The sequence below is a fragment of the Nerophis ophidion genome, linkage group LG06 (assembly GCF_033978795.1).
Source record: "Nerophis ophidion isolate RoL-2023_Sa linkage group LG06, RoL_Noph_v1.0, whole genome shotgun sequence".
Classification (NCBI taxonomy): domain Eukaryota; kingdom Metazoa; phylum Chordata; class Actinopteri; order Syngnathiformes; family Syngnathidae; genus Nerophis; species Nerophis ophidion.
The window spans coordinates 16,600,286-16,627,056 of NC_084616.1; the positions used below are offsets into that span (position 1 = coordinate 16,600,286).

General features: G+C 40.4%; 1 protein-coding gene and 1 long non-coding RNA gene across 5 annotated transcripts in view; one reads left to right on the plus strand and one right to left on the minus strand.

Annotated features, from left to right (window-relative positions):
- The first annotated feature begins 4,966 nt into the window (after positions 1-4,966).
- The window catches only part of LOC133554281 (uncharacterized), a 51,233-nt gene continuing 29,428 nt past the window's right edge, over positions 4,967-26,771 (plus strand). Inside the window, exon 1 of the long non-coding RNA XR_009807087.1 lies at positions 4,967-5,082. This is a non-coding gene — a long non-coding RNA (uncharacterized LOC133554281). The remainder of the gene's footprint in view (positions 5,083-26,771) is intronic.
- LOC133554279 (major histocompatibility complex class I-related gene protein-like) lies at positions 6,025-26,243 on the minus strand. Of its 4 annotated transcripts, none has more exons than XM_061902810.1 (8): positions 26,067-26,243; positions 16,472-16,738; positions 12,813-13,091; positions 12,423-12,731; positions 12,150-12,251; positions 11,974-11,991; positions 8,448-8,506; positions 6,025-8,018 (listed from the first exon to the last, which is right to left on the minus strand). In XM_061902810.1, the coding sequence occupies exons 1-7, from the start codon at positions 26,119-26,121 to the stop codon at positions 8,487-8,489; spliced, it is 1,050 nt and encodes a 349-aa protein (XP_061758794.1). In that variant the 5' UTR covers positions 26,122-26,243; the 3' UTR covers positions 6,025-8,018; positions 8,448-8,486. The 4 variants fall into 4 exon arrangements, with proteins under 4 accessions (XP_061758794.1, XP_061758797.1, XP_061758793.1 ...); XM_061902813.1 differs by having other exon boundaries at positions 16,472-16,721; positions 26,067-26,158; XM_061902809.1 differs by lacking the exon at positions 26,067-26,243 and adding an exon at positions 20,319-20,848.

The following is a 26,771-nucleotide window of genomic DNA, read 5'->3' on the forward strand; positions in this document are numbered from 1 at the left end:
TTTGATACTAGTGATCATTTCACCCATATAACTGTGTTTATTGTGTTTGCTACTAGTGATCATTTCACCCATATAACTAACTGTGTTTATTGTGTTTGCTACAAGTGATCATTTCACCCATATAACTGTGTTTATTGTGTTTGCTACTAGTGATCATTTCACCCATATAACTAACTGTGTTTATTGTGTTTGCTACTAGTGATCATTTCACCCATATAAATGTGTTTATTGTGTTTGCTACTAGTGCTTTCACCCATTTAACTGTGTGTTTATTGTGTTTGATACTAGTGATCATTTCACCCATATAACTGTGTGTTTATTGTGTTTGCTACTAGTGATCATTTTGCTACCTGTCTTATGGCATAGTTTTAACAAGTAACGTTTGTTTAGTATGCTAATGATCGCCAATTAGCATTTATGCTAGGTGTTTACCTGTGTACTAGAACTTGGTCAGTCTTAGTTAAGTTGTAAGTTTACTTACGTACAATCTTAGTTAAGTTGCTCAAATGTTTATTAATTGAATTGTGACTCCAGAATATCTACTATCTTGTTTTTCACAGATCCCCAATGAATTGAGTGGACTAACAGTTGGTAAGTTAGTTTATATTATACTGCAACAGTAGACATTAGATATTATCTTAACTTATCTTATTAAACAGCATTAAATTTGAGCCACCTTTGACACATTTGCAGTAATTCTCGTTACCAGAAATGATTGATAAATCATCTTTGCTCACAGTTAGCATGTCTTCATACTATACCAGCTGTTTAGAAAAGTATTTACTTTCGAATAATGGTTCTATTTTATTTAAAAACACCACTTTTTAAGCACATCAATAGGTAACTATTTGTTGACTGTTTTCTTGGTCATTAATGTTTACTCTTTTTTTATATAAACAGAACATGTTGCTGCCTGTCTTGGATAGTCGAGAGCAGAATGTCAGGTTGTGTGATCCAACACTTGATGGCTTCCTAAAAGAAGGTCAGTCTTAGCGTCAAGATAAATCAATGTTACAACTAAGATGAGGGGTGTCCTGAGCCAATATTAATATTGAATATTGGTCCAAAATCAGCAACAAAACATGTATTAGATGACTTCAACTTGCATTAAACTATGTTGCAGACTAAAACTGCACATTTGTCAATACAAACAATTATCACCTAATTATTGTTGTGTGGCATGTACACACACACACAAACACAAAGTCCCCAAGGCAGAAGCTTAATACAAAGTATCCAGTAACAAACGTGTTCGCATCCTTCATCTTACTGCGTCATGAGCTAAATTTAATAAATCATTTTGGCCGTTTGGTGTACGGCAAAAACAATACAACTAATTAGCACTACACTTAAAAAGCACACATTTCATTAGTGCTTTTGATACAAACCATTGTTCTCTTAAGTAATTTCACTCGGCCAATCATTTTCCAACATTCTGCCATAAAAAAATACAAGTATGTACTTTTATGTTGTAAGTTTAGTGTTTTCTATACCCAACATTGTTCTGTGAATAATTTCACTTGATCAAGCCTTTTTAAAAATTCCACACTATAAAATAAAAAAGTATGTTCCATAATTTGTGCTAATATATCAGATTAATATCAGTGTTAGTTTTGTTTTAGTTCTAGTCGGACAATGCATTTTAGTGTAAGTCATATTTTAGTCATCTAAATGGATTTAATTTTAGTGTAGGTAGTCAACATTTTAGTAGACTGAAATTACAGTCAATGTCGACAAAAGTTGAAAGGATAACGCGTTTCTGAAGTTGACTTGGAACCTTCTGAGTCACATTGTGCACTGAAAAACTTGGTAATCATTGACTATCAACATTTATCTTCACATTTAATTTAAATGTTGTAAAAGGGATCATTTTCAGTTCCATATAATGCCCCTGCTTTGTTCATATTCTTTAAAACACAGGTGTGTCATCATCATTCTTAAACCCAGCATCTGATGTTACTATTATTATAAACTTCACCATGTGTAACACTGCGGAATAAAGCAGCTGCTGCCGAAGGAAGTCCTACAAGACCATGCCTTGATGCAAAAGCGATAGGTGGCTCCAATGAATCAAAGAGTAACACATTTAAAGGGGTCTGAACAGGGGCGTCACTAGACCTAATACTGTACTGGGGCACACCTGGGGCACAAATAATTCATGTGAGCGTGCAAAGCGCGCAAGCAAAAACATTTTTAGCACTTATTTATCATAAAAAATACATAAATAGTGCTTTAAACTATGAAATCATATCAGATTATGTTGTATGGATCTTTGATTAACCACCTGAAATTAACTAATGCATTTGACCTACTTGTGCACTTTTTTACTCCAGACTTCTAAACTGCTACTGGTAAAAGCAAAAAGGAAGAGCAATGAATGTTTTTGAAATATATATTGCAGTAATCATCTGCAAATTTAACATCTACAAAAGTAAAACAAAAAATAAAGCACCCCTACATCTCTGGGTTCTTTTATATAATTTAATTTCCATTTATGGCAATGTGGCTAATCCTATTTCAGATACACAAAACTATAAAATATACACAAAACAATAAAGCCACAGTAGTAGAATAAATGAACAACTGTTGTGTGTCTGTCCAGGGAATCATTTTCTGAGAAGTAAACTGTAACGTCTCGTTTTAATTTTTGCAAAGTGGTCAATCACTTTGGACAGACATGGAAATATTACAGTAACTGTTACACAGTAGACCAGTGGTTCCCAACTGGTGGGTCGTGACATAAAAGTGGATTGTGTGTCATTTTCAGTGAGTCGCAGTCAGATGTGTGCATGAAAAAAAAAAAGTTTAGGGAGAAAAAAAATCAAATTCTGGCAACAAAACCAGATTATTTTAGCCTTTTTTCTAGTGACTATTAGTGAGTATTTTAGCAAAAGGCAAACCGACTAACAAGTTGGAGGAGGACTCAGGACAGACATGGAAATATATTAAAAAAAAATCTAAATGGGGCAACAAAACCCGATATTTTCAGCCATCTTTCTGAAAACAAATACAGAAATGTTACTATTTTTTCTGGAAACAAAACCAGATGCTTTAGCTGTAGCCATTTTTCTGGTGACAAAACAAGATTATTTTAGTCAAAGTCGCACCGATTAACAAGACAAGTCTACTGTGCTATTTTTCTGTGAAATAAACTTGAACGATTTAAAAATTGGCTCATGACTTGATGATATGGAAAAATGTTTTTCTTCCTGAAGATAAACCTTTTTAGAAGCACTCAACTCACACATGCTTACTCCAAATCATCATTGATGCAGAACCCGCAGACAATAACCAACATTATGTTTCATGTTCATTGGAAATTCCCCCGACAGCTCGTACAGCAAATGAATATGTTTGTCTTGATACAAGGAATTACGTTAGCTAACTTAGCATCAACTTAAGACAATAATGTTGCCTAGCTAGCAAGGACTTCACTTACATCTCTCATTCCTTGCTGTTTCTTCCCTGCTGCGGGCAAACAACTTTCTGATATCCATCTAGGAGTTACAGTTTGAGTCAAATCAAAATCAAAATAATGTAATTAACAAATTGTTGTTGGCTAACGTTACCTACCTCACGCAGTGATTCGCAACCCCCCTCTCTCTCTCTCTCTCTCTCTCTCTCTCTCTCTCTCTCTCTGTCTGTCTATCTCTCTCAACCGAAGTCTCAATCCACACGTGAATAAATTACCATATTAATTAGCCATGTGCTCATTGTTAGTGGAGTGAATACAGTAGCAATCAATTACCATACTAAGTAGTATGTGCGCTGTTGTCTATGTTATGTAGACTTAAAACTCTGAAGCGTTTTTTTGTTTTATTGGTGAAATTTTTACTGAGGCACTGCAGATCAACAGTGGTGCACGTGCCCCAGTGAAATATGTCTGGAAACACCCCTGGTCCTGAGTCCTTCTCCAACTTGTTAGTCGGTTTGCCTTTTACTAAAATACTCACTAATAGTCACTAGAAAAATGGCTAAAAATATCTGGTTTTGTTGCTACAATTTGATTTTTTTCTCCCTAAACTTTTTTTTTTTTCATGCACACATCTGACTGCGACTCACTGAAAATGACACACAATCCACTTTTATGTCACGACCCACCAGTTGGGAACCACTGGTCTACTGTGTAACAGTTACTGTGATATTTCCATGTCTGTCCAAAGTGATTGACCACTTTGCAAAAATTAAAACGAGACGTTACAGTTTACTTCTTAGAAAATGATTCCCTGGACAGACACACAACAGTTGTTCATTTATTCTACTACTGTGGCTTTATTGTTTTGTGTATATTTTATAGTTTTGTGTATCTGAAATAGCATTAGCCACATTGCCATAAATGGAAATTAAATTATATAAAAGAACCCAGAGATGTAGGGGTGCTTTATTTTTTGTTTTACTTTTGTAGATGTTAAATTTGCAGATGATTACTGCAATATATATTTCAAAAAGATTCATTGCTCTTCCTTTTTGCTTTTACCAGTAGCAGTTTAGAAGTCTGCAGTAAAAAAGTGCACAAGTAGGTCAAATGCATTAGTTAATTTCAGGTGGTTAATCAAAGATCCAAACAACATAATCTGATATGATTTCATAGTTTAAAGCACTATTTATGTCTTTTTTATGATAAATAAGTGCTAAAAATGTTTTTGCTTGTGCGCTTTGCACGCTCACATGAATTATTTGTGCCCCAGGTGTGCCCCAGAACAGTAATAGGGCTAGTGACGCCCCTGCATCTAACACAATTTCCCAGCTCATATGGAAAGGGGGTTTGTTGAATACAGTGATAGAAGTAGCACAGTAAGCTATTGAGTTGTAATACTAGGTCATTTTTATATTCGCAACTTAATTTTTTTTTATTTTTAATGGCAACAGTAAAGCACCGTTATTTTGTATTATATGGAGCTAACGTTATTGTAATGCCAGCATTAATAAGAGCCGTTGTAGTACTGGACGGCTCCAGCAGGGGGCGCGTTGTGCTGGGAGCTACACTTGGGGGACACCTGACTTCCTGGCAGTCATTACACATGACAGCTGAACAAAAATGTGGTCCTCGTATCTGTAGAACTCAAACATCTCCCTTCTCAGGTACAAGTGACTCTATGTAAATAGTTTTACCCCCAAATGTATCGTTTTGGTGTTTAAATATGTTTGAAAGGGTATATTTTTATGATGTGTGTCTTTTTAGTCGACAAGGCTTAAATACATGACCAAGCTAATGCTGATGCTAAAGCTAATTGCACTGCCGGTTGACCATATTCTGAAACCCCAAAAAGAGGACACATATCAATCAATCAATCAATCAATCAATCGTGGCGCAGTGTGAGAGTGGCCGTGCGCAACCCGAGGGTCACTGGTTCAAATCCCACCTAGAACCAACCTCGTCACGTCCGTTGTGTCCTGAGCAAGACACTTCACCCTTGCTCCTGATGGGTGCTGGTTGGCGCCTTGCATGGCAGCTCCCTCCATCAGTGTGTGAATGTGTGTGTGAATGGGTAAATGTGGAAGTAGTGTCAAAGCGCTTTGAGTACCTTGAAGGTAGAAAAGCGCTATACAAGTACAACCCATTATTTATATAGCCCCAAATCACAAATGTCTCAAAGGACTGCACAAATCATTACGACTACAACATTCTCGGAAGAACATATGCGTGCCAAGGTGAAAATTTGCCAATTATACTTGAATTTGCTTTATAAATAATATATTTATTTAAATAAAGCATTTTTTTTCTCCTCTGTTGACAACAGTGTTGGCGATAGGAATCAAAACAACACTAAATTAAAGTGCACTTTTTGTACAGAACGCCACTACAATAGTTTAAAACAAATAAAGTGCACTTTTAGTGCATGATGTCACAGAAGATATTTCAATAAGTGTCACATAAAAATGAGCTGCATATCAAATAGTGTATGTCCTACGGCAGTGGTTCTCAAATGGGGGTAAGCGTACCCCTGGGGGTACTTGAAGGTATGCCAAGGAGTACGTGAGATTTTTTTTTCAAATATTCTAAAAATAGCAACAATTCACAAATCCTTTATAAATATATTTATTAAATAATACTTCAACAAAATATGAATGTAAGTTCATAAACTGTGAAAAGAAATGCAACAATGCAATATTCAGTGTTGACAGCTAGATTTTTTTGTGGACATGTTCCATGAATTTTGATGTTGAAGATTTCTTTTGTTGTGAATAAATGTTTAGAATTAAGTTCATGAATCCAGGTGGATCTCTGTTACAATCCCCAAAGAGGGCACTTTAAGTTGATGATTACTTCTATGCGTGAAAATCTTTATTCATAATTGAATCACTTTTTTTATTTTTCAACAAGTTTTTAGTTATTTTGATATCTTTTTTTCCAAATAGTTCAAGAAAGACCACTACAAATGAACAATATCTTGCACTGCTATACAATTTAAAAAATCCGAAACTGATGACATAGTGCTGTATTTTACTTCGTTATCTCTTTTTTTCAACCAAAAATGCTTTGCTCTGATTAGGGGGTACTTGAATTAAAAAAATGTTCACAGGGGGTACATCACTGAAAAAAAGGTTGAGAACCACTGATTTAGACAGTGCTTTAAACATGGTCTGTGTTGCCCCCTAGTTGTAGGATAGGGTAACTGCTGTGTAACAAGAAGTATTAACAGGGCGAAAGTTGAGCTGGCGAATTATATCGTCAAGCAGAAACATTGTTGCAAACAAACACTCGGTTTAGGCTACATATAACACATCATAGGCTTTTTAGCATTAATAGCTGTTGTTTTTTGTAGTTACCTGCATGAATAACTTGGCTTTTATTAATAGTTCAGGCGGACAGCAATTGTACATAACACTGCATGAGAGAGTGGTAATAACGGATTTCCTATTGGGCACACCCTAGTGGTGTGTTCAAAAACTGCAACATTGAAACAGTCACTTTATCAAATGATCTACGTCAGAGATGCGCGGATAGGCAATTATATCATCCGCATCCGCATCACCAAAGTCGTCATCCACCTGCCGTCCACCCGAACCAACTTTTTATCAGGACCGTAACCGCCCGCTGAAATATATCAGAGGTTGGGCACCTTTACCACCCACAGAGCCATGTAGAACCTGTTTCACAGAGTAATGAAGGCAATTGGAGCCGCTTACGTTCACGCGACTATCCAATAGCGTTCATCCTGATGACAATAATATGGTCATGCTGTGTAACCATTACCTTTGGCACCTTTTGACAACATGAACGAATCGATTGTTGGTCCAGCAATATGTCGTGTGGAGCTTCCACAAATACACTACAAGATTGAAAGGCATACTGGGTGATACAGAGTACACTGATGGTTGTGATATAAACAACTTTAACACTTACTAATATGCGCCACACTGTGAAGCCACACAATACAAGATTGACAAACACATTTCGAGAGAACATCCTCACAGTAACACAACATAAACGCAACAGAACAAATACCCATAAGCCTTTGTATTCATGACACTTCCTGAATATATTTTACACCCCCGCCCACCTCACCGGACAAACTCGGACATGGGAAGAGTTTGGGGAAGCCTTGGAAAATGACTTCCAGATGGCTTCGAAGCAATTCTGGACCACCATCCGCCGCCTCAGGAAGGGGAAGCAGTGCACTGTCAACACCGTGTATGGTGCGGATGGTGTTCTGCTGACCTTAACTGCGGATGTTGTGGATAGGTGGAAGGAATACTTCGAAGACCTCCTCAATCCCACCAACACGTCTTCATATGATTGTTTGGGAGGTGCATAATGTTTGGCCAAAGAATTAGAAGTGTACGAAAATGAAAATGCATAATTACAAGTATACTACTGTTACAGTGCAAGTGATCCCACCATAGGGGGCAAAAACATTTGATCGTAACTTGATTTCTAAGACATAAACTTAAAAAAACAAGAGACTGTTAAACACGAGGAGCAGTTTGATGATGAGCAAAACACATGTCCTTCTCGTCTTCAAGTGTGACCACGCTCCTCAGTAGTCGCTATCTGTCCCAGTGCACAAAAGATCCTGGAGGAAAAGCATGACAGCACAAGAATCCAAGTGTTAGCTGAAAGATGATCTTGGATACGTAAACGGTCCATGTGAGCTCGTTCTGGGTGATATGTCCTAAACATAAAATCTCAGATTTTTTCACAAGAAAGTCGATTTAGGATTTTTTTTCACCTACTTTTAAAGAAAGGAAAAAGTTTGTTATGCTGCCGCATGTTTTGAACAAACACTGCAGCGTGCAGTCAGTTGTTCCAGATCCGTTGCCGCAAATCTCAACTACTGACAACACTTTTCTTTTCTTTGGAACAACGTCTCGCTCTCGTTAGTGTTAGCATTAGCCATGTTTTGCTAAGTGTGAATCTCCGCTAAAGAAATGAGGGTGGAACACATTTTAAATCTATTGCAACAAAAAACTCAAATATATCGGCAAAGTGTGAGATAACTTACTGTGTTCCGACTGCTTTCATCCGTAGAGTTCTCTGAGCACTAGGTACCATCGTCACCAGCTGTCAGACAAACACAAACGCACCGTGACCTCAACGCCTCACATTTTGTACCTTTTACTTCCTTACAAAAGTATGAAGAGTCCAGAACTTTTATGGTAGTCAGAATGCTAACTGGCTGGTAGGGCATCAAATACTCATGTTCCCCACTGTATATCTAGAAGGTGCATCTTCACTTATATCAGATCTCTGATGTGTGACTCCATTGGTTGAGAAACATCAAGAAGCAGAGTGGTGCACTTCTACTTCCTGTCAATAGTTAGATATGTGACACGTTTACATTGCCTGCGTGTCAGCAGGTCACGTGACTCGGGACAGAGTATCTTATCATCCATCCATCCGTCCATTTTCTACAGTACATTTTAATTAGGGCTATGAAACGATTAACATTTAAATTTAAAATCAATTATGATTTTTCACATTCTTCCCATAGTTAACTCATAATTAATCAAGGTTAATCACAGATAGTTTTTAGCTTTAATAAGTCTACCTTACACCAGTGGTTCTCAAACTTATTTTCACTAAGTACCACCTCAGAAAACACTTGGCAACCACCATAATGACCAGCATTAAAATACAGTAGCGTCAAAGAGATTTTATTTAACAAGTATATTTATTATTTTTGGCCACTAATGTTCCACATAGCTTGAACAGTAACACTGTGTTTGAATATCAGTGAATAAAACATATCACATCATTACAATATTTAATTGATTCTTTGGCGAACCACTAGATGGAGTCGTACGACAGCTTGAGAATCACTGCCTGAGACAGATGATTGTCAAGATTTGAATACTGTCAACATGGGACTGGATAATTTTTTTTTTTTTGCACATGTTTGTTATGCATTATGCTTTTTAAAACAGCTTAACACAAACACTTCACACATGCACACCACTTCTGACTCAGCCACACGTACTATAAATAACTATTATACTATAGCATAAAAAAGTGCCTGGGTCAGCATGTCGGGTGTGCTTTCCTTAGATTACCGTTTAGTATCATTACTCCACAATACTGATTGGTCGCAGAATTAGGGGTGTTGACACCAAATTTGCAATTTCTGTGTAAAGTTTGTTGTTGTTCGTAGTGGGATGCGATGAGGACTCTGCTCACAGCGGAGGCAGATGGCTTCGGTCTTGTTGGGAGACCCTGCTGTGGGGCTTTGGATAATTTTGCCATTTAGTGTGTCCTTTTCTTTGTCCGTTTCTGCGCCGTCCTAGTTCCCGCAGCATCTGTGGGTTTACCGCACTTACGGTAAGGGCTGATGGTCACAAATCAGGCAAAGGGAAATAGAAAGTGCTGTTAAAGGAGATGAGCGTTAACTCGTTACTTTCCCTTTAAATTTGACAGCTCTAATGTTAACCAATACTAGTACCAAAACATCCAAAAGCGGCAGTTTTCCTTTTCGCTATACAGTAGGGTTGGTAACGATGAACTGGTTTGACTGGCTATCCAGTTTGACAAGTGAGCGATTCGGTTGAGTCGGTAGCAGTCACCTCATACAATCAGAACCAGCTGTGAATCTTTAGATTAATCGATTAACCGACCAGGTGTTGCACGAGACTATCAATCAGTTGACAGGGGGATGCCTCTGGATCAGCCCACTGGGGTGGTGGTTTCTCTTTTTAAAAATCGGAACCAGAGGGGGTGTTCCAACTATCATGGGATCACACTGCTCAGCCTTCCTGATAAGAGGTGTACTGGAGAGGAGGCTATGTCGGCTAGTCGAACCTCAGATTCAACAGGAGCATTGTGATCTTCGTCCTGTGGACCAATTCCTTAGGGGTGCATGGGAGTTTGCCCAATCAGTCCACATGTGTTTTGTAGACTTAGAGAAGGCATTTGTCCATGTCCCTTGGGAAGTCCTGATGAGAGTGCTCAGAGAGTATGGGGTAGGACATACCTGTATGACCTGCAGTAAGTCGAACCCATTTCCAGTGAGGGTTGGACTCGGGCAGGGCTGCCCTTTGTCACAAATTCTGTTTACAACTTTTATGGACAGAATGTTTAGGCGCAGTCAGGGCGTTGAGGGGATCCGGTTTGGTGGCTGCAGGATTATGTTTCTGATTTTGCGGATGATGTGGTCCTGCTGGCTTCATCTGGCCAGGATTTATGGCTCTCATTGGATCGGTTTGCAGCCGAATGTGAAGCGACTGGGATGTGTATCAGCACTTCCGACTTCGAGTCCATGGCTCTCGCCCAGAAAAAGGTGGAGTGCCGTCTCTGAGTTGGGGAGGAGATCATGTCCCGATTGGAGGACTTCAAGTACCTCTGGGTTTTTCTTTTTCATGTGAGGAAAGAGCTGATTGTGATATCGACAGGCAAATCGGTGCAGCGTCTGCAGTGATGCGGACCCTTCATCGGTCCTTCGTGGTGAAAAGGGGGCTGAGCTGGAAGGCAAAGTCTCTCAATTTACTAGTCGCTCTATGTCCCTAACCTCACCTATGGTCATGAGCTTTGGGTTATGGCCGAAAAGACAAGATCATGGGTACAATCGGCCGAAATGAGTTTCCTTCAATGGGTGGCGGGGCTCTCCCTTGGCGATAGATTGAGAAGCTCTGTCGGTCAGAAGGCCCCTCGAACGCCTCGGAGTCCCCGGGAAGAGCTGGACGAAGTAGTTGGGGAGAGGGAAGTCTGGAATTCTCTGCTTAGGCTGAAGTCCCCCAGCAACCCGGCATCCGATAAGCGGAAGAAGATGGGTGGCATTTTTATATCATCTTATCAAAGAAACATGTTTATTTAGATAGTGTTTTTTTGGTCCATGTCTAAAAATAGATATATTTGATATGTGATTCTGTTGTCGTTTTACTTTATCTTTGCCTTAAAGCATTTTAGGGATATACGTATGTGGTGTTTTACACATTTGAAAATACTGTAAGCATGTCACTTTTATAGAATGTTTTTTTTTCTATATTTGAAGATGAATGTGCCAACAGTGTTTTCATTCATCAGGTTATTTGTATCCTCATGACATTCCACTAATCAGTTGATTGTTCAGTTTGTTTTAGAAAACGTTTGGCCTCTCAATAGAGTAGTTTTCATCAGTTTATGCTCTTAAACTTAGCTTGGACAGATCTCGGCTGAGCACTTGGTGCCAAGGTCCTAACTATTCATCAAACATGAGGAGGAGCGTATGCACAGGAAATAATGCTTTTGTCCTTTTGTGGCATAAAAAAGAAAGTGTCCATCAACAAATGTTAACCATAGAATGGAATCATTCATACACCCTATCAAATTATTCAGTTTTTAAAATATAACTTTTTTAAATGGCATGGTAACCCATGTATCTCGATGAATACGGATTCGTCCATCACTAAGAGATGTCCAACCCTACTATCCGGTAAGACGAAGGGAAGATTTTCAGGCTAAACTTTTAACAAACGTCCACATCAGACTTCCATACGAGTGATGCTTCACCCCTGCTTTGTTTATGGCGGCTCAAAGAAAGGAGAACATGATTGACTTACCAGGTGGAACATAGTTGGCTGAAATGAAAGACAGACAAGATGGCTTAGACTTTTGTCCTTACATCACCTTTCTATGTGAGTGTGTGATCTCTCTTTGAGGATCTTGGAGTGTTTGTTGGCACCTTTGCTGCCTGGAGGAAAGCACCAACTCACAAAAAAAGAAGTGTGACCCTCACCTTTTTTATTTTTGTGACGTATGGCGACTATGACAATGACAATGATAGCGAGGATCACTGCAGCGACCGCCAACGTGGCGCCGACGGTGACTTTCACGTTGTCTGTTATGAGCAAAAAAGCATGAAGAGGAAAACTAAATGAGTACTTTGCATGCATGCTATCAATATCCAGCATTGTTCTTGTGACATGGATCAATAATGGTGGAAGTTCTGATAAAATTCAATGTTCTTGATTTGAGGATGTAATAATTCAACTCAATGTGTTCTCCTCACCTTCATCGCTTGCGTTGCTCAGGATGCTTCTTCTCTCCAGCTTGGTGACCAGGTCCTCTTTGACACCAGACAGCTGAAACACACATTCGTACTTGCCCTCCACTTCGGCCGTCACCTCCACATTCAGATCCACTGTCATCTGGAAGGTTCCATCGGGGTTTGGTAGGACTTCTCCGTGCACCACGTTCTCGTGGAGATCCTTGCCGTCTTTCCTCCAAAACAGTGTTGCACTGCTGGGGTAGAAACCTGTCGCGAAGCAGCTGACCGGAGAGGACGGCGTCTTCTGGAGGAGAAACACCTTTGGAAGGTCTGCATGGGAAAGAGTGTAGGTTGTAATGTTACTTGTGTTCCTACAGAGGGTGGGCTATCAGCTTACGTCATGTGGTTTACCTGTTCTCATTAGTACGTCTCTACCAAAGTTCACATACTTTTTCAAGTTTTGAACGCAGATCTCAGTGTGGTAAAACTTGAAGTATGTCATAAAAGCTTGATCATGGTCCAACGTGTGTTTCATGGGGAAGGCTTGTGGTTTTGCTGCAGTCCATGTCCATGTCTTGGTATCTAATGCTAAAAAATCTTCTCCATCATAACTGGACTGTCTCCAACTCTTGATTTCATCAGTTTCATCATTCCATTCACAGCCTTTCATCCTCTGGTAAATGTGAAGACCTGAAAGAGTAACACAAAGTGTATAAAATGGAGTAAGGCTTAATCACCATCAACCCACATGCACACATACACAATTGTGTCTTTAAGAGGTCATACTATGATTTTTCTCTCCAATTACCACACTTCCTTGTGTTCTACATAGCCTGTAATGATGGTGCTTTTTGTCAAACTTCGGATACATTTTGCTTCACAGACCAACTTCTAGCCCCTTTCTAAGTGTCTCTTGAAAACAAGTTGTTTTGGGGGCTGCCTTCTTAGATGCACATGCGTATTGCTACAAAACACAAAATATAACCAGGCAGTTCTTACTTCTTCGCATGAGGCTGGAGGTCTGTATAGTGACCAGTGCCCTCATGTAACAAGCATGAGTGCGCACAAAAATCTGCCCTGACATTTGGCCTTTTGTGCCCTCAAAAGGTTAAGGACACGAAAGGACAAGTGGCTTTGCACCTAAAATGACGACATTCCGGGCCTAGTCCTACCCTAATTTGTGTGTACACCACCTGCTCTCTCCTACACATCCCTTTAAATTACTCCCCTTTAATTGGTTATGTAAGTGTCTGACAGGTTATTAGTCATTCTATTACAGGTTGACGCACCAACATCTGGAATAGATACTCCTGCTCCAAAATGTTCTTATACCGGGTCCTTCCATCCGTCTGTATTAATATTTAAGAAACTATAGAATCTCATTTTCACATACCTTTCAACCTGGACACATTATCCGCTTCTTTCCACCCTTTCCTTCTTTCTATCAATTCCATGTTTTCCCTTGGTCTTGGTAGAATCCAAGGGAGTACATCTGCCCACACTGAAACTTGGTTGTACTGGCAGAGAGCTAGTGGGCAGCCTAGGACGCGGAAGGCTACCGTGGGTTGATTGATGGATTGATTCGATTCATTTCTTAGAGGTAACGATTCAATTCAGAAACAATTCTCGATTACAAAAAATAACAAACGTGTTAATAACTTTCGATGCCAGTACTATGATTACCTACGTTCCTCCATAAAATACATATAAAGATCTTATCAATTTTTATATTACTTAAAAGAAAACTGTTTTTAATACAATTCTACCCAATCATTTAATAAAGTTAAATACAAATAAGGCAAAAATCCAACAATTCTCTTCTCTAAAGTAAATGTTTACAGCAAATATAGATCATCTATATCAACAATATGATTTGTCTGAATGGCTGTACAGGAAAACATAAAAAAGTAAAAATTACAATAGAATTTTTAAAAATACATTTGATAATTTTTTTCATCGATTAAGAATCATTACAATTAAGAATTACAATTAATCTAATTTTTTATTTTTTTTTGACAGCTCTACAGCTTATTTTTTGGTTTTCAAGTGTGATTTAGTTGTGTGGCTGCATGTAGAAATGGCGCCATTGAAGTGCCAGCAGGTTACATAAAACTTCCTGGCTACATTATACGTGCGTAGGTTGAGGTGGGCGGGGTTTGGTGGTAGTGGGATTGTATAATGTAGCACGGAAGAGTTAGGGATGCATGGGATACTGGGTATTTGTTCTTTTGTGTTTATGTTGTGCTACAGTGCGGATGTTCTCCCAAAATGTGTTTGTCATTCTTGTTTGGTGTGGGTTTACAGTCTGGTGCATATTAATAAGAGTGTTAAAGTTGTTTATATCACAACCCACAGTGTAACCTGTATGGCTGTTGAGCAAGTATGCCTTGCAGTCACTGACGTGTGGTAACGGCAACCGCACACTAAGCGTAACCAATCGGCACGTTGATAGCATGGCCGTGACGACATGTTCCAGAGGACGCTAAAAGCATTGACTTCATGATACGCCCTCTATATTGAGGTATGAGCATACTTGCCAACCCTCCAGGATTTTCCGGGAGACTCCCGAAATTCAGCGCCTCTCCCGAAAACCTCCCGGGACAAATTTTCTCCCGAAAATCTCCCGAAATACAAGCAGAGCTGGAGGCCACGCCCCCCAACATTGAGTCAGACCTGACTCAATGTTGTGACCCTCTTAAACAGGACTATACTGCCATCTACCGTACATAGAATAGAATGTAAATATATTCTACATTTGTTCTGAAGCCCACAGTAAAGAGACGTTACTTCATCACGTCGCCTGGTTATTGACTCCAACCCAATATATTACACCGTCAACGAGCAAAATGAAGAAATACGCTTGCAAGTTCCAGAACGATTGGAAACAAGAATTTCAGTTTATCCAGGAGAGTTCGAAGGAGAAGGCGTATGTTGCCTGTAAATTTTGTAGAACAGACTTCTCCATTGAACACGGCGGCCTAACGGATATTCAGGCATGAACGGTCAGCGAAGTACAAAGCGTCCGCAGCGCAGCATCGTTCACAACCCAGTACTATGGCCCACCTCGCAAAATGAAGACCTGATGGTGTATCTTATGCTGAGACCATTATGGCTATGCTGATAGCTGGAAGCAACATCTCGTTCTCATTTCCGGATGTCTACAACAAATCCGTGAAGGATATGTTCCCGGATTCGGAAATCGCTCGCCAATACGCAAATGGAAGAAAAAAGGTTACTCAAATGGTGAAAGGTAAGTGTTGTTGTTGTTTTTTTACTAACCAGCAAGCACAGTACAGTTAGTAGAACAACTGTGTTTTTATTACTGTGTATTTGACAGGTGCCGTCGGAAATTCCACTTTCTTTTGTTTATATGTATAATAAAATAAATATATATAGCTAGAATTCACTGAAAGTCAAGTATTTCATATATATATATATGTATATATATATATATATATATATATATATATATATATATATATATATATATATACATATATATATATATGAAATACTTGAGTTGGTGAATTACACGCCACCCCTCTTAACCACGCCCCCGCCCCAACCGAGCCCCCAACCACGCCTCCGCCCAACCCCCTCCCCTACCCGCCCCCCACCTCCCAAAATCGGAGGTCTCAAGGTTGGCATGTATGGGTATGAGTGAAAATTTGAGAATATCTGTCCCGGGAGATTTCTGGGAAAGGCACTGAAATCCGTAAACTTCCCGGAAAATTCGGGGAGGTCGGCAAGTATGCAGCTAAGCCAAATCAGAGTGATCAAGGCTGCGGGTTGCCGACCCCTGATTTAGGCGAACAAGCAGGACAACATACCTTCAGTGCCACACTGTACAATGTCCACCTGCTCACGTGACCCAACACACAAATCAAGAAAACAACAAACCATTAACAATATGGCTTCTTCAGCAGCTGCCAACATGCAAGACAAGTGAGTTTTGATAACTTGAGCTCTCTAAGTGTCAGTCATGTGTTTTTTCTACGTCATTATGGATGCCCACAGACAAGTGCAGTAATGTGTGGTTTTTTCAAAACATCAAACATTTATGAACAAACCTTCAGTGTGGTTGAAGCGCTTCTGTAAACTTTCCAAGTCCTCTTTGTCCTTCACTTCACTGCGAATACCTAAATTTGTCTGCCACAAAAAGTGCTCTGGATCCACCGTTGCAAATTTCTTCATCCATTCTTGTTTGGCTTCTGCTTTCCTTGTGTTGCTGTCATAGTGACCGATCTCAATGTCATCAATATAAGCCACGACCACATAATCTGGGAAGTTTGTAATTTGAGAGGACGCAGTGTGGAAATACTGGAGCGAGTGAGTCACTGACAAAAAAACAAAACAAGAAGAGAGTTTAATCTTTTTAGAATATCAACCATCTTGTAATATGAATATTTAAGTCAACTCTGCCCACAGTCGGGCCAAATTCCAAAACAAGTGCAGTTCCCCTTTAAGACCCATCGTTGACGATCATTATGAGGGACAGTAACTTTTCTTTTTTTTAGGATTTTTAAGAGATTAAAAAAAAGCTTGAAACACACAGCTAATCGGACTCATAGCTGTAGCCTTCAAAACAGTGGTCTTGCACCATGGACTCGGTTTAATGTAGGCATTTAATTTCAGGGACCGGAATTCCACTTGTTCCAGATGAAAATAGGTGCATGAAAAGTACAAGTCACTGTAATGCTGAATTAGTGGGAGACCTGGGCTAGTTTCTTTGCAATGAGATCCCCTGCAGAATGCAGATGGAAATCAGCCTTTGGCTACAATCTGTCACATTTATATTTTATATGTTCATTCATGTGCATTGTATGTCACAAAGTTAAAACAAATAGCAATGTTCTATGGAGTTTTATTGTATATCTATAAACAAGCTTATTGGTGTGTCCAGACAAACAGGCGAAAGTTAAAACGGAGAAAATGCATTTTTTATAAATAATTTAATATTTCTCTGCAGCCCGGTAGCTATTGCGTCACAGACCGGTACTGGTCCCCAGACCTGTGGTTGGGGACCACTGCTCTAAAACAACTTCAAATTATTCATAACAATACGTTCAATATTTACCGTATTTTGTCATTTTAATCATTGCCAGACTGATTTCGTCCGCACATTTATTTCTGTTTCCATTGCAATGCAACTTCTGGCAACAAATGTGTGTTTGTCTTCTAATCATGACAGAATTGATACCAGACAAAGAAGACAACTATTTTTGGACAAACAAGAACAACCTTATCTTTTTTAATCTGAATATACTGAGGATGAACTGCTGCTTATAGAAACAAGCACAAAGGAAGAGTGAAATGTTGGAGTAGACGGAACCCGATAGAGTGAGTTCGGCGTGACTTGACGCTGCAAATTTCGACAGTGCTTACCCAAAATAAACCGGAAAAAATGTCCCTGGCCAGCTGAACCAAACGCACAAATGTCCATCGAGTGAGTCACTATACTAATGATCATGATACCCGCAGCACGTCATGAGTGTTATTACAACTACAGTACATACGCTGTCTGGCTAGCTGTGTACAAACCACCTAAAATAATACTTTACAGATACTGTAATATGATTGTTCATGTTTTTTACTCAGAACAGATTGATGTCCTCCTGCAGTGTTGTGTATTACAAACTCAAAAGCGTTTTGTGTTGATGTAGAAGCTAGCTTATATTTTGCCTTTGGTTAGCTTTTTCGGCTTATACCATGGCGTAACGTCCTCATGGTGATGTTAGTACGCAGTGACGTGCGGTGAAAGAAATATCAGGTGAAGCACAGATATTTTTGAATTTTTTTTTTCATCTTTTATTTTTTTTAACTTAACAGCTCTAATCACTGTTAATTTAGGCTGCACATTAGAGTAACAGTAAAAAGAAGGGAGTTATTCGCTTTCATAAAAATGTTATAATGATATTATGATATGATAAATGGGTCCAAAAAGTATTTGATAAAGTTATTATTAAATACTTTTAAGGACCATTTGCTTGTGACAAAATAAATCAAGTATTGTGAGTGTATATTACCTTTCTGTGTTTGTATCTGAATCAGCAATAGCTATCCTCCAAGAAAATGTACTTTGTATGATCACATTCATTTTGTCTAAAAGTCCAGTTTAGATAAGTATTTAATCTTGGATACAGTATATAATCCTCCATATTGGCAGACACATTCATTTAATTCAATTTCATTCCAAGCAATAAAACAATATTTTTTGCGTCTGACAAAAAAACACCCACAAATGCTGGCTTACTCGAATAAAAATGCCATTTTTGTTATACATACAGTTTTGTTTTCTTATTTTAAAAAGACAAAAATAGGCAGGCTTCAGCTAGAGAGACATGTGTCTGCTAGCTAGAGCGCCCCCACTTCTCCCAGTGTAGCAAGTGAGAGTACTGTTGACAATATATCGCCCCCTACCTCGTGGCAGAGGTACTTGCTGCCTCATGGCCTGCCTTTTCCCCTGGCAACAAGCACGCTCCCCCTCACACGCACACGCTCAATACACACTGTGTGTAGCCGCGGGGGCACCACGTGACGGAATTTCCGCGATTTTGACCATGAAAATTATCAAAATATACAGGAACCACACCAAAATCCCATAGAAAGCATAGACCAAAAGAGAAATCCATCCATCTTCTACCGCTTATTCCCTTAGGGGGTGCTGGTGCCTATCTCAGCTACAATCAGGCGGAAGGCGGCGTACACCCTGGACAAGTCGCCACCTCATCGCAGGGTCAACAAAGATAGACAACATTCACACACTAGGGACCATTTAGTGTTGCCATCAACCTATCCCCAGGTGCATGTCTTTGGAGTACCTGGAGGGAACCCACGCAGTCATGGGGAGGACATGCAAACTCCACACAGAAAGATCCCGAGCCCGGGATTGAACCCTGGACTACTCAGGACCTTCGCATTGTGAGGCAGACGCACTAACCCCTCTCACACCGTGCTGCCCCAAAAGACAAATATTCAAACTTATTTTATTTTATTACTTTGTTTTTGAACATTTCATGGTTAAGCCACCTGGTGGCAAGGTGATGCACAGTTTATGAAAGTTCATAAACTGTGGGGAAAAAAATACAAAAAATGCAATATTCAGTGTTGACAGCTAGATTTTTTGTGGACATGTTCCATAAATATTGATGTTAAAGATTTTAATTTTTTTGTAAAGAAATGTTTAGAATTAAGTTCATGAATCCAGATGGATCTCTATTACAATCCCCAAAGAGGGCACTTTAAGTTGATTTTTACTTCTATGTGTAGAAATTGTATTTATAATTGAATCACTTGTTTATTTTTCAACAAGTTTTTAGTTATTTTTATATCTTTTTTTCCAAATAGTTCAAGAAAGACCACTACAAATGAGCAATATTTTGCACTGTTATACAATTTAAAAAATCAGAAACTGATGACAAAGTGCTGTATTTTACTTTATCTCTTTTTTTCAACCAAAAATGCTTTGCTCTGATTAGGGGGTACTTGAATTAAAAAAATGTTCACAGGGGGTACATCACTGAAAAAGGTTGAGGACCACTGCACTAATATCGTTGAGCAGATATGGCTCCTGTATCTGCAAATGTGTCTATAATGTACATTAGGTGCCACTTAAATAGGAATAAGCACCATATTGGCAGCAAAATTATATATAGAAAATAATAATGGGAGAGAGAAAAAAATAAAATAAAATAGATAAATAAATAAATGATGATAATAATAATAATAATAATAACAAGTAGCCCCTGGTAAGTGTTCGTTTCAAATTGAAAAAATTAGATAAAATAGAGAAATAAATATTCCAATTTATAATATTTAAGTTAGTCATAACTTTTAAGGAAGAAGAGAAAAAAAAATGTCCTCTTCAACGTGCTTTTGGTCTGAAACACCTTCCATACAAAGTCATCTTCCACTAACCTGAGGGAGCGATGCTTTCGTCATAGAAGTCCTGGGCTTTTTGTGGAGAATCAAAGTACAAGTTTTCATTTCTGAAGCAGACCTGGAGACGGGCGGGATGCAGCAAGCGGAACTTTATTCCTTTCAGGTAGAGCATATTTTTGACGGGGTTGAAAGCAGCTCGTTTCTTGGCCAAAGCAGGGCTGATGTCCGGGTAAACTCAACTCGGTGCCGCAGTAATCCAGTTTATGTTGTCTGGCCCATCTGAGGACTTTTTTTTTCTCCTGGAAACGGAGGAATTTATTGATGAAGGTCCGCGGTTTTCCGGCGCCAGCATCCAGCGGTCTGGGACCGAGGGAGCGGTGAGTTCTCTCTATCTCCGGCGGGACCGGTTCTCGAGGTCGTCCACTCGTTCCAGGAGCACCGTAGTTTGGGACTGTAGAAACTTCACAGCGGCTTCCATCTCGGTGAGTTTTTCAAAGTTTTCACCCACTGTGACTTCGGTTTGAGTCAGACGGCTATACGTGGGTTTCCGATGGCATCACAACCGTCCCACAATTCCCTTGTCCGCCACTTGTGTGTCAAAACAAACACTAGTAACCAAGGACGCCTCCGTGGTTATTTTTGTGAGAAATGGGTCACACATTTTTTTGGGGGGGGGGGGCCCGTGTAAACCGCGCCAATTCAGGACAAAGAACAACAAAGTACTACGATATCCCTAAGGTCATAGTAAAACAGGGAAAAGAAACCGAGCGACTGTCGACAGAAAGGCGCAACCTGTGGCCAGCTAGAATCAATCGAGTGGAATTTACCCCTGATCCAGCAAAACGACATTATAAAGTTTGCTCTGATCATTTTGTAACAGGTACTTTGAATTATGTTGCTCTCTGTCTCGGTGATAAAATGTGTTATGGTTAAAATAGATATTAAAACGGAGGAACTACTGTGCTTGTGCTTGTACTTAATAACGCTTGACGTCTGACGTTGTTGTTGCACAAATATAACCTTCCATAATTAATATAGGCAATCTCCGCTTATTTTTGGACGATTTTATTAAAATTTGTATGAATTAAATCAAGATACCCTAAACTATGCAGTTGCATAGTTATAATCATCCATCCATCCATTTTCTACCGCTTATTCCCTTTCGGGGTCGCGGGGGGCGCTGGCGCCTATCTCAGCTAGAATCGGGCGGAAGGCGGGGTACACCCTGGACAAGTCGCCACCTCATATAGTTCTGAAAATACTTTTGGGTACTTTTTATCAAGTGCTTCTGGACGATAGTCTTTAGCATATCCTGGAATCAGAGAAAGTAAGACAGGCTTAATTTTTCTTTTGGATTTTAATTCTCTGTACAAGTCTGACAGTTCATCTTGTGTCCCCTTCTGTACCTCCGGTAGTTTCCTCTGTTTTAATGGTGCTGGTGTTTCTCCAAATACGATTGCCTTGTCTAGCTCTCTCTTGATTGTCTTGGCGGATGTGAAGTTAATGTCCTATATGGTCTTGTACCCAACTTTCTTGACTGCAGATGGAAGTAGCCAGTAAGATTTTTCCTGTGTGACTGTGGTGTTGTCCCGCATCTTGACGCTCGCTTCAATGGCAAACAACAATGCAGAAACATGTGAACATATTTCGCCAATGCCTGCCATACACGTACAGTGTCCTGATAAAACACGACCCATCCATCCATCCATCTTCTTCCGCTTATCCGAGGTCGGGTCGCGGGAGCAACAGCCTAAGCAGGGAAACCCAGACTTCCCTTTCCCCAGCCACTTCGTCTAGCTCTTCCCGGGGGATCCCGAGGCGTTCCCAGGCCAGCCGGGAGACATAGTCTTCCCAACGTGTCCTGGGTCTTCCCCGTGGCCTCCTACCGGTTGGACGTGCCCAAAACACCTCCCTAGGGAGGCGTTCGGGTAGCATCCTGACCAGATGGCCGAACCACCTCATCTGGCTCCTCTCGATGTGAAGGAGCAGCGGCTTTACTTTGAGTTCCTCCCGGATGGCAGAGCTTCTCACCCTATCTCTAAGGGAGAGCCCCGCCACACGGCGGAGGAAACTTATTTCGGCCGCTTGTACCCGTGATCTTATGACCATAGGTGAGGATGGGAACGCAGATCGACCGGTAAATTGAGAGCTTTGCCTTCCGGCTTAGCTCCTTCTTCACCACAACAGATCGGTACAACGTCCGCATTACTGAAGACGCCGCACCGATCCGCCTGTCGATCTCACGATCCACTCTTCCCTCACTCGTGAACAAGACTCCTAGGTACTTGAACTCCTCCACTTGGGGCAGGGTCTCCTCCCCAACCCGGAGATGGCATTCCACCCTTTTCCGGGCGAGAACCATGGACTCGGACTTGGAGGTGCTGATTCTCATTCCGGTCGCTTCACACTCGGCTGCAAACCGATCCAGTGAGAGGTGAAGATCCCGGTCAAATGAAGCCATCAGGACCACATCATCTGCAAAAAGCAGAGACCTAATCCCGCGGTCACCAAACCGGAACCCCTCAACGCCTTGACTGCGCCTAGAAATTCTGTCCATAAAAGTTATGAACAGAATCGGTGACAAAGGACAGCCTTGGCGGAGTCCAACCCTCACTGGAAATGTGTTCGACTTACTGCCGGCAATGCGGACCAAGCTCTGGCACTGATCGTACAGGGAGCGGACCGCCACAATAAGACAGTCCGATACCCCATACTCTCTGAGCACTCCCCACAGGACTTCCCGAGGGACACGGTTGAATGCCTTCTCCAAGTCCACAAAGCACATGTAGACTGGTTGGGCAAACTCCCATGCACCCTCAAGAACCCTGCCGAGAGTATAGAGCTGGTCCACAGTTCCACGACCAGGACGAAAACCACACTGTTCCTCCTGAATCCGAGGTTCGACTATCCGGCGTAGCCTCCTCTCCAGTACACCTGAATAAACCTTGCCAGGAAGGCTGAGGAGTGTGATCCCACGATAGTTGGAACACACCCTCCGGTCCCCCTTCTTAAAGAGAGGAACCCATTACCCGTCTTCTCTGATATGACCCATGGCACCAAACACGGATCAGTTGATCTCTGAGAGTGACGAACACAAGAACACATTTATCTTCCATTGTAGCCAGTTTCATTTCCTGTACCCATTAACACACAAAGTAATTGTACGCTTCGAGCGACGTGTAGCCCTTGAGCTCATCCAGAGTGTAGGCACTAACATTGTTCACCAAATAGTTGACGATGTCGGGGTAAGTTATATCAGGATAACATTTCAAGTCCGTAGTCCATTTGTGCTTTCCCATCTCATACGGATCTTTATCGCCATCGCCTTCCATTTCTGTAAATACCTGGCTTTGCAAACCCCATCTAGCGTCTGTCTGTAGGGAACTTTTACGACTTCTTTCAAATTTCCCGAAGTGGACGTCATTGTTGCTGCAAAAGTGTGGAAAAATATTTAGAAAACTGCCGCAGACGAGTAAACCAAGTTTTGACACACAAGATGGCGGCTGCCACGGAGGATTATGGGTAATCGCTGCTAGTAGGAGTGAGCAATATTGCAAATTTGGGTATCGATACCGATCCGATACCATCCAGTATCGCCGATATCGATACCGGAAGTGTCGACATCTGATGGGGGGGGGGGGCCTTCGGGGTATCGATACTTTTGAAAAACAAATTTGTACTTTTGCCTTTATTAATGGATTATGATGATAATACAACGGGCTTCATGGTGCCAGAGGGGTTAGTGCATCTGCCTCACAATACGAAGGTCCTGCAGTCTTGGGTTCAATTCCAGGCTCGGGATCTTTCCGTGTGGAGTTAGCATGTTCTCCCCGTGAATGCGTGGGTTCCCTCCGGGTACTCCGGCTTCCTCCCACCTCCAAAAACATGCACCTGGGGATAGGTTGATTGGCAACACTAAATGGTCCCTAGTGTGTGAATGTGAGTGTGAATGTTGTCTGTCTATCTGTGTTGGCCCTGCGATGAGGTGGCGACTTGTCCAGGGTGTACCCCGCCTTCCGCCCGATTGTAGCTGAGATAGGCGCCAGCGCCCCCCGCGACCCCAAAAGGGAATTAGCGGTAGAAAATGGATGGATGGATGGATAATAATACAACACAGGACGACGATTTAAGTCAAATACTAAAATATTTATTACAAAAGTGATATCAATAGCAATAAAGTAATGCAAATAAGGTGCAAACAACTACTGAACCTGGCTTGTCGCCTCAAAACACACAAACACTTAAGGTAAATAACAAAACTCTAGTTATTGAACAAAGTTGTAAACATGAACACAAAACAAAAGAAGTGAGGAATTCAAATAAAAAAGTAATAATATCAATTACAACAAAGTAAGTAGTGCAAATAAGGTGAAAACAAATACTGAACTTGGCTAGTCGCCGCACAACACACAAGAACTTAAGTAAAAAAGAAAAACACTAGTTATTAAACAGTTGTAAAAATGAACACAAAACAAAAGAACTGAGAAATTCTTATCGTTATTTTAGTGCAATAAAATACTTTACAGTTTACAACCAAGACATTAAGTCGCACTGGAAACGCACGCGTGTGTGTGTGTGTGCGTGTTCGAGTGAACCTCGGAGCGAATTATACTGATGTTGTTGCGCGAACGCACCAAGCGTCATGTTAATTGTATTTATTTTATTTGAACTTTGGTTGAAGATGACTTTTTAAAGTGTTTTTAAATCTCGTTCGCGACCCATCACTAGGGAGGAGGGTGGCGTGGCGAGGAGCGCTGCGCTCACTTTTTTTTTTAAATCGGAGTGATTCGCTTAATTTGGTGAAGTATCGATACCATCACGCCAGTGTCGATACGATACCGATACTCACTATCGATGCTTGGTATCGATACGGCCAGCCCTTTGCCGACAGCGGAAACCTATCTATTAAATGTCTTCACCCGTTGTCCCAATGAATCGACTGACTGCTTCGGGGACTCAGTCGACTGTTGAATCAGAAAAGTCACATCAGCCTTGAAACAATCGCGCTGTTTATTGAGGAGAGCCTCGATGTCGTTCTTGGTAACTGGGTCAGATTGGCCGTCGAGTTCGGCTCTCTTGTCTTCCGACCCTGAAGCTGCTGCTGCTGCGGCCGCCATGTTAGCTAGTTCAGCTGAGACACTATCTGCTCGAGTTGTTGTCGATTTTGTCTTCAAGTTGCTCATTGCGTCGCAATAACCACAGTATTTCGCACAAAAAAGGGTGCGTCAGCCAGGGAAAAAAACACCTTAAAGTAGTTAGACTTAAAGAGTAAGTAAAAAGTTTGACGTGTTGTGCCGAATTATGCGCCCCCTGGCGGGCTGTGGGCATGACTCGGCACAACACCGGAAGTTTTTTCAAATGTATTTTTAAAGTGATTTAGAAGTAGAATGTATTCTTCCCATTAGCTGCATTGTAGCCAACAAAAACAAGTCGATTTTTACATGTTAGACTGCAAAAAAAACCAACTTTTGTCCACTTGTCTCTCATGATTGTGATCGATGGGCAAAATTCTAAAATAAAAAAAAAGTGCAGTTCCCCTTTAAAGTATACTTGATATCACAGAAAATACATTATTTGTATACACATGTAGTGCATATCATTGTTTATTTATTATTTGTTTGTATTCCCTTTAAAAAAGAATCCCCAAAAAAAAGGACTAAAATGCACTTGTTCATAACCACTCATGTCGGGTCGAAGTAAACAATGTCAACAATAGTCATGAAAATAAAACAGTGTCATAATAAGTTTAAATTTAATCATTTTGGAATAATAGAATGGACTTACCAGGCAGCGTGCGGTGCATTTGCACAATTAGCATTAATAAGAAAAGCATGTTCATGATCTGCTGTCACAAGTGCAGAATGAAAATATTTGTTAGTAAGCAATTTAGCAAGACAAAGAAAGTGACAAACTTATATGGCGATCGCTGTTGTTACTGCTGTACACCACAACAAATGTCAATTGACTTCCTCAATGTGTTCACATCCGGTAATGTCATGGCCACGCCCTACTTGGAGAATATTGAAGAATGCTTCATGTAGAAAAGGAGGCGGAAAAATATTTATTAACACACAAGGAATCTGACTTGGTATGCTGTGCTCTCTTTTTAATGTAAAACAATAATTTTAAGAATTAACTAAAAATACAAACAAGTACTTAAATAACTAATATGTGCAAGGCATTACTTTATTTACGTGCCTCTTTGAACATAGCGTCTCTTTCACCAACTCTGCACCCTGGGAGGAGGGTGATTTTGAGCCGGTGCCATTGCGTCATGCTGTAATGTTTGTAAATTTGACATGTGAGTCAATCCAATCCAATACACTTTATTTATATAGCACATTTAAACAACAAAATGTTTCCAAAGTGCTGCACAATAATATTAAAAACAACATTCAAATACTATCTTGAGCTCCACCAATGACTGAATAAAAACGATAAATAATAATACATAATTACATATACAACCACTATAAAAACAATATAAAA

Excerpts from the sequence above, each read along its gene's own strand:
- LOC133554279 (XM_061902809.1), bottom strand. The coding sequence starts at position 20,454 with ATGCTCTACCTGAAAGGAATAAAGTTCCGCTTGCTGCATCCCGCCCGT. Across the intron at positions 16,739-20,318 it reads CGAAAGCATCGCTCCCTCAG|TGACTCACTCGCTCCAGTAT; the intron begins GTTAGTGGAAGA and ends TTTTTTTGTCAG. Across the intron at positions 13,092-16,471 it reads GCGCTTCAACCACACTGAAG|GTCTTCACATTTACCAGAGG; the intron begins GTTTGTTCATAA and ends TTACTCTTTCAG.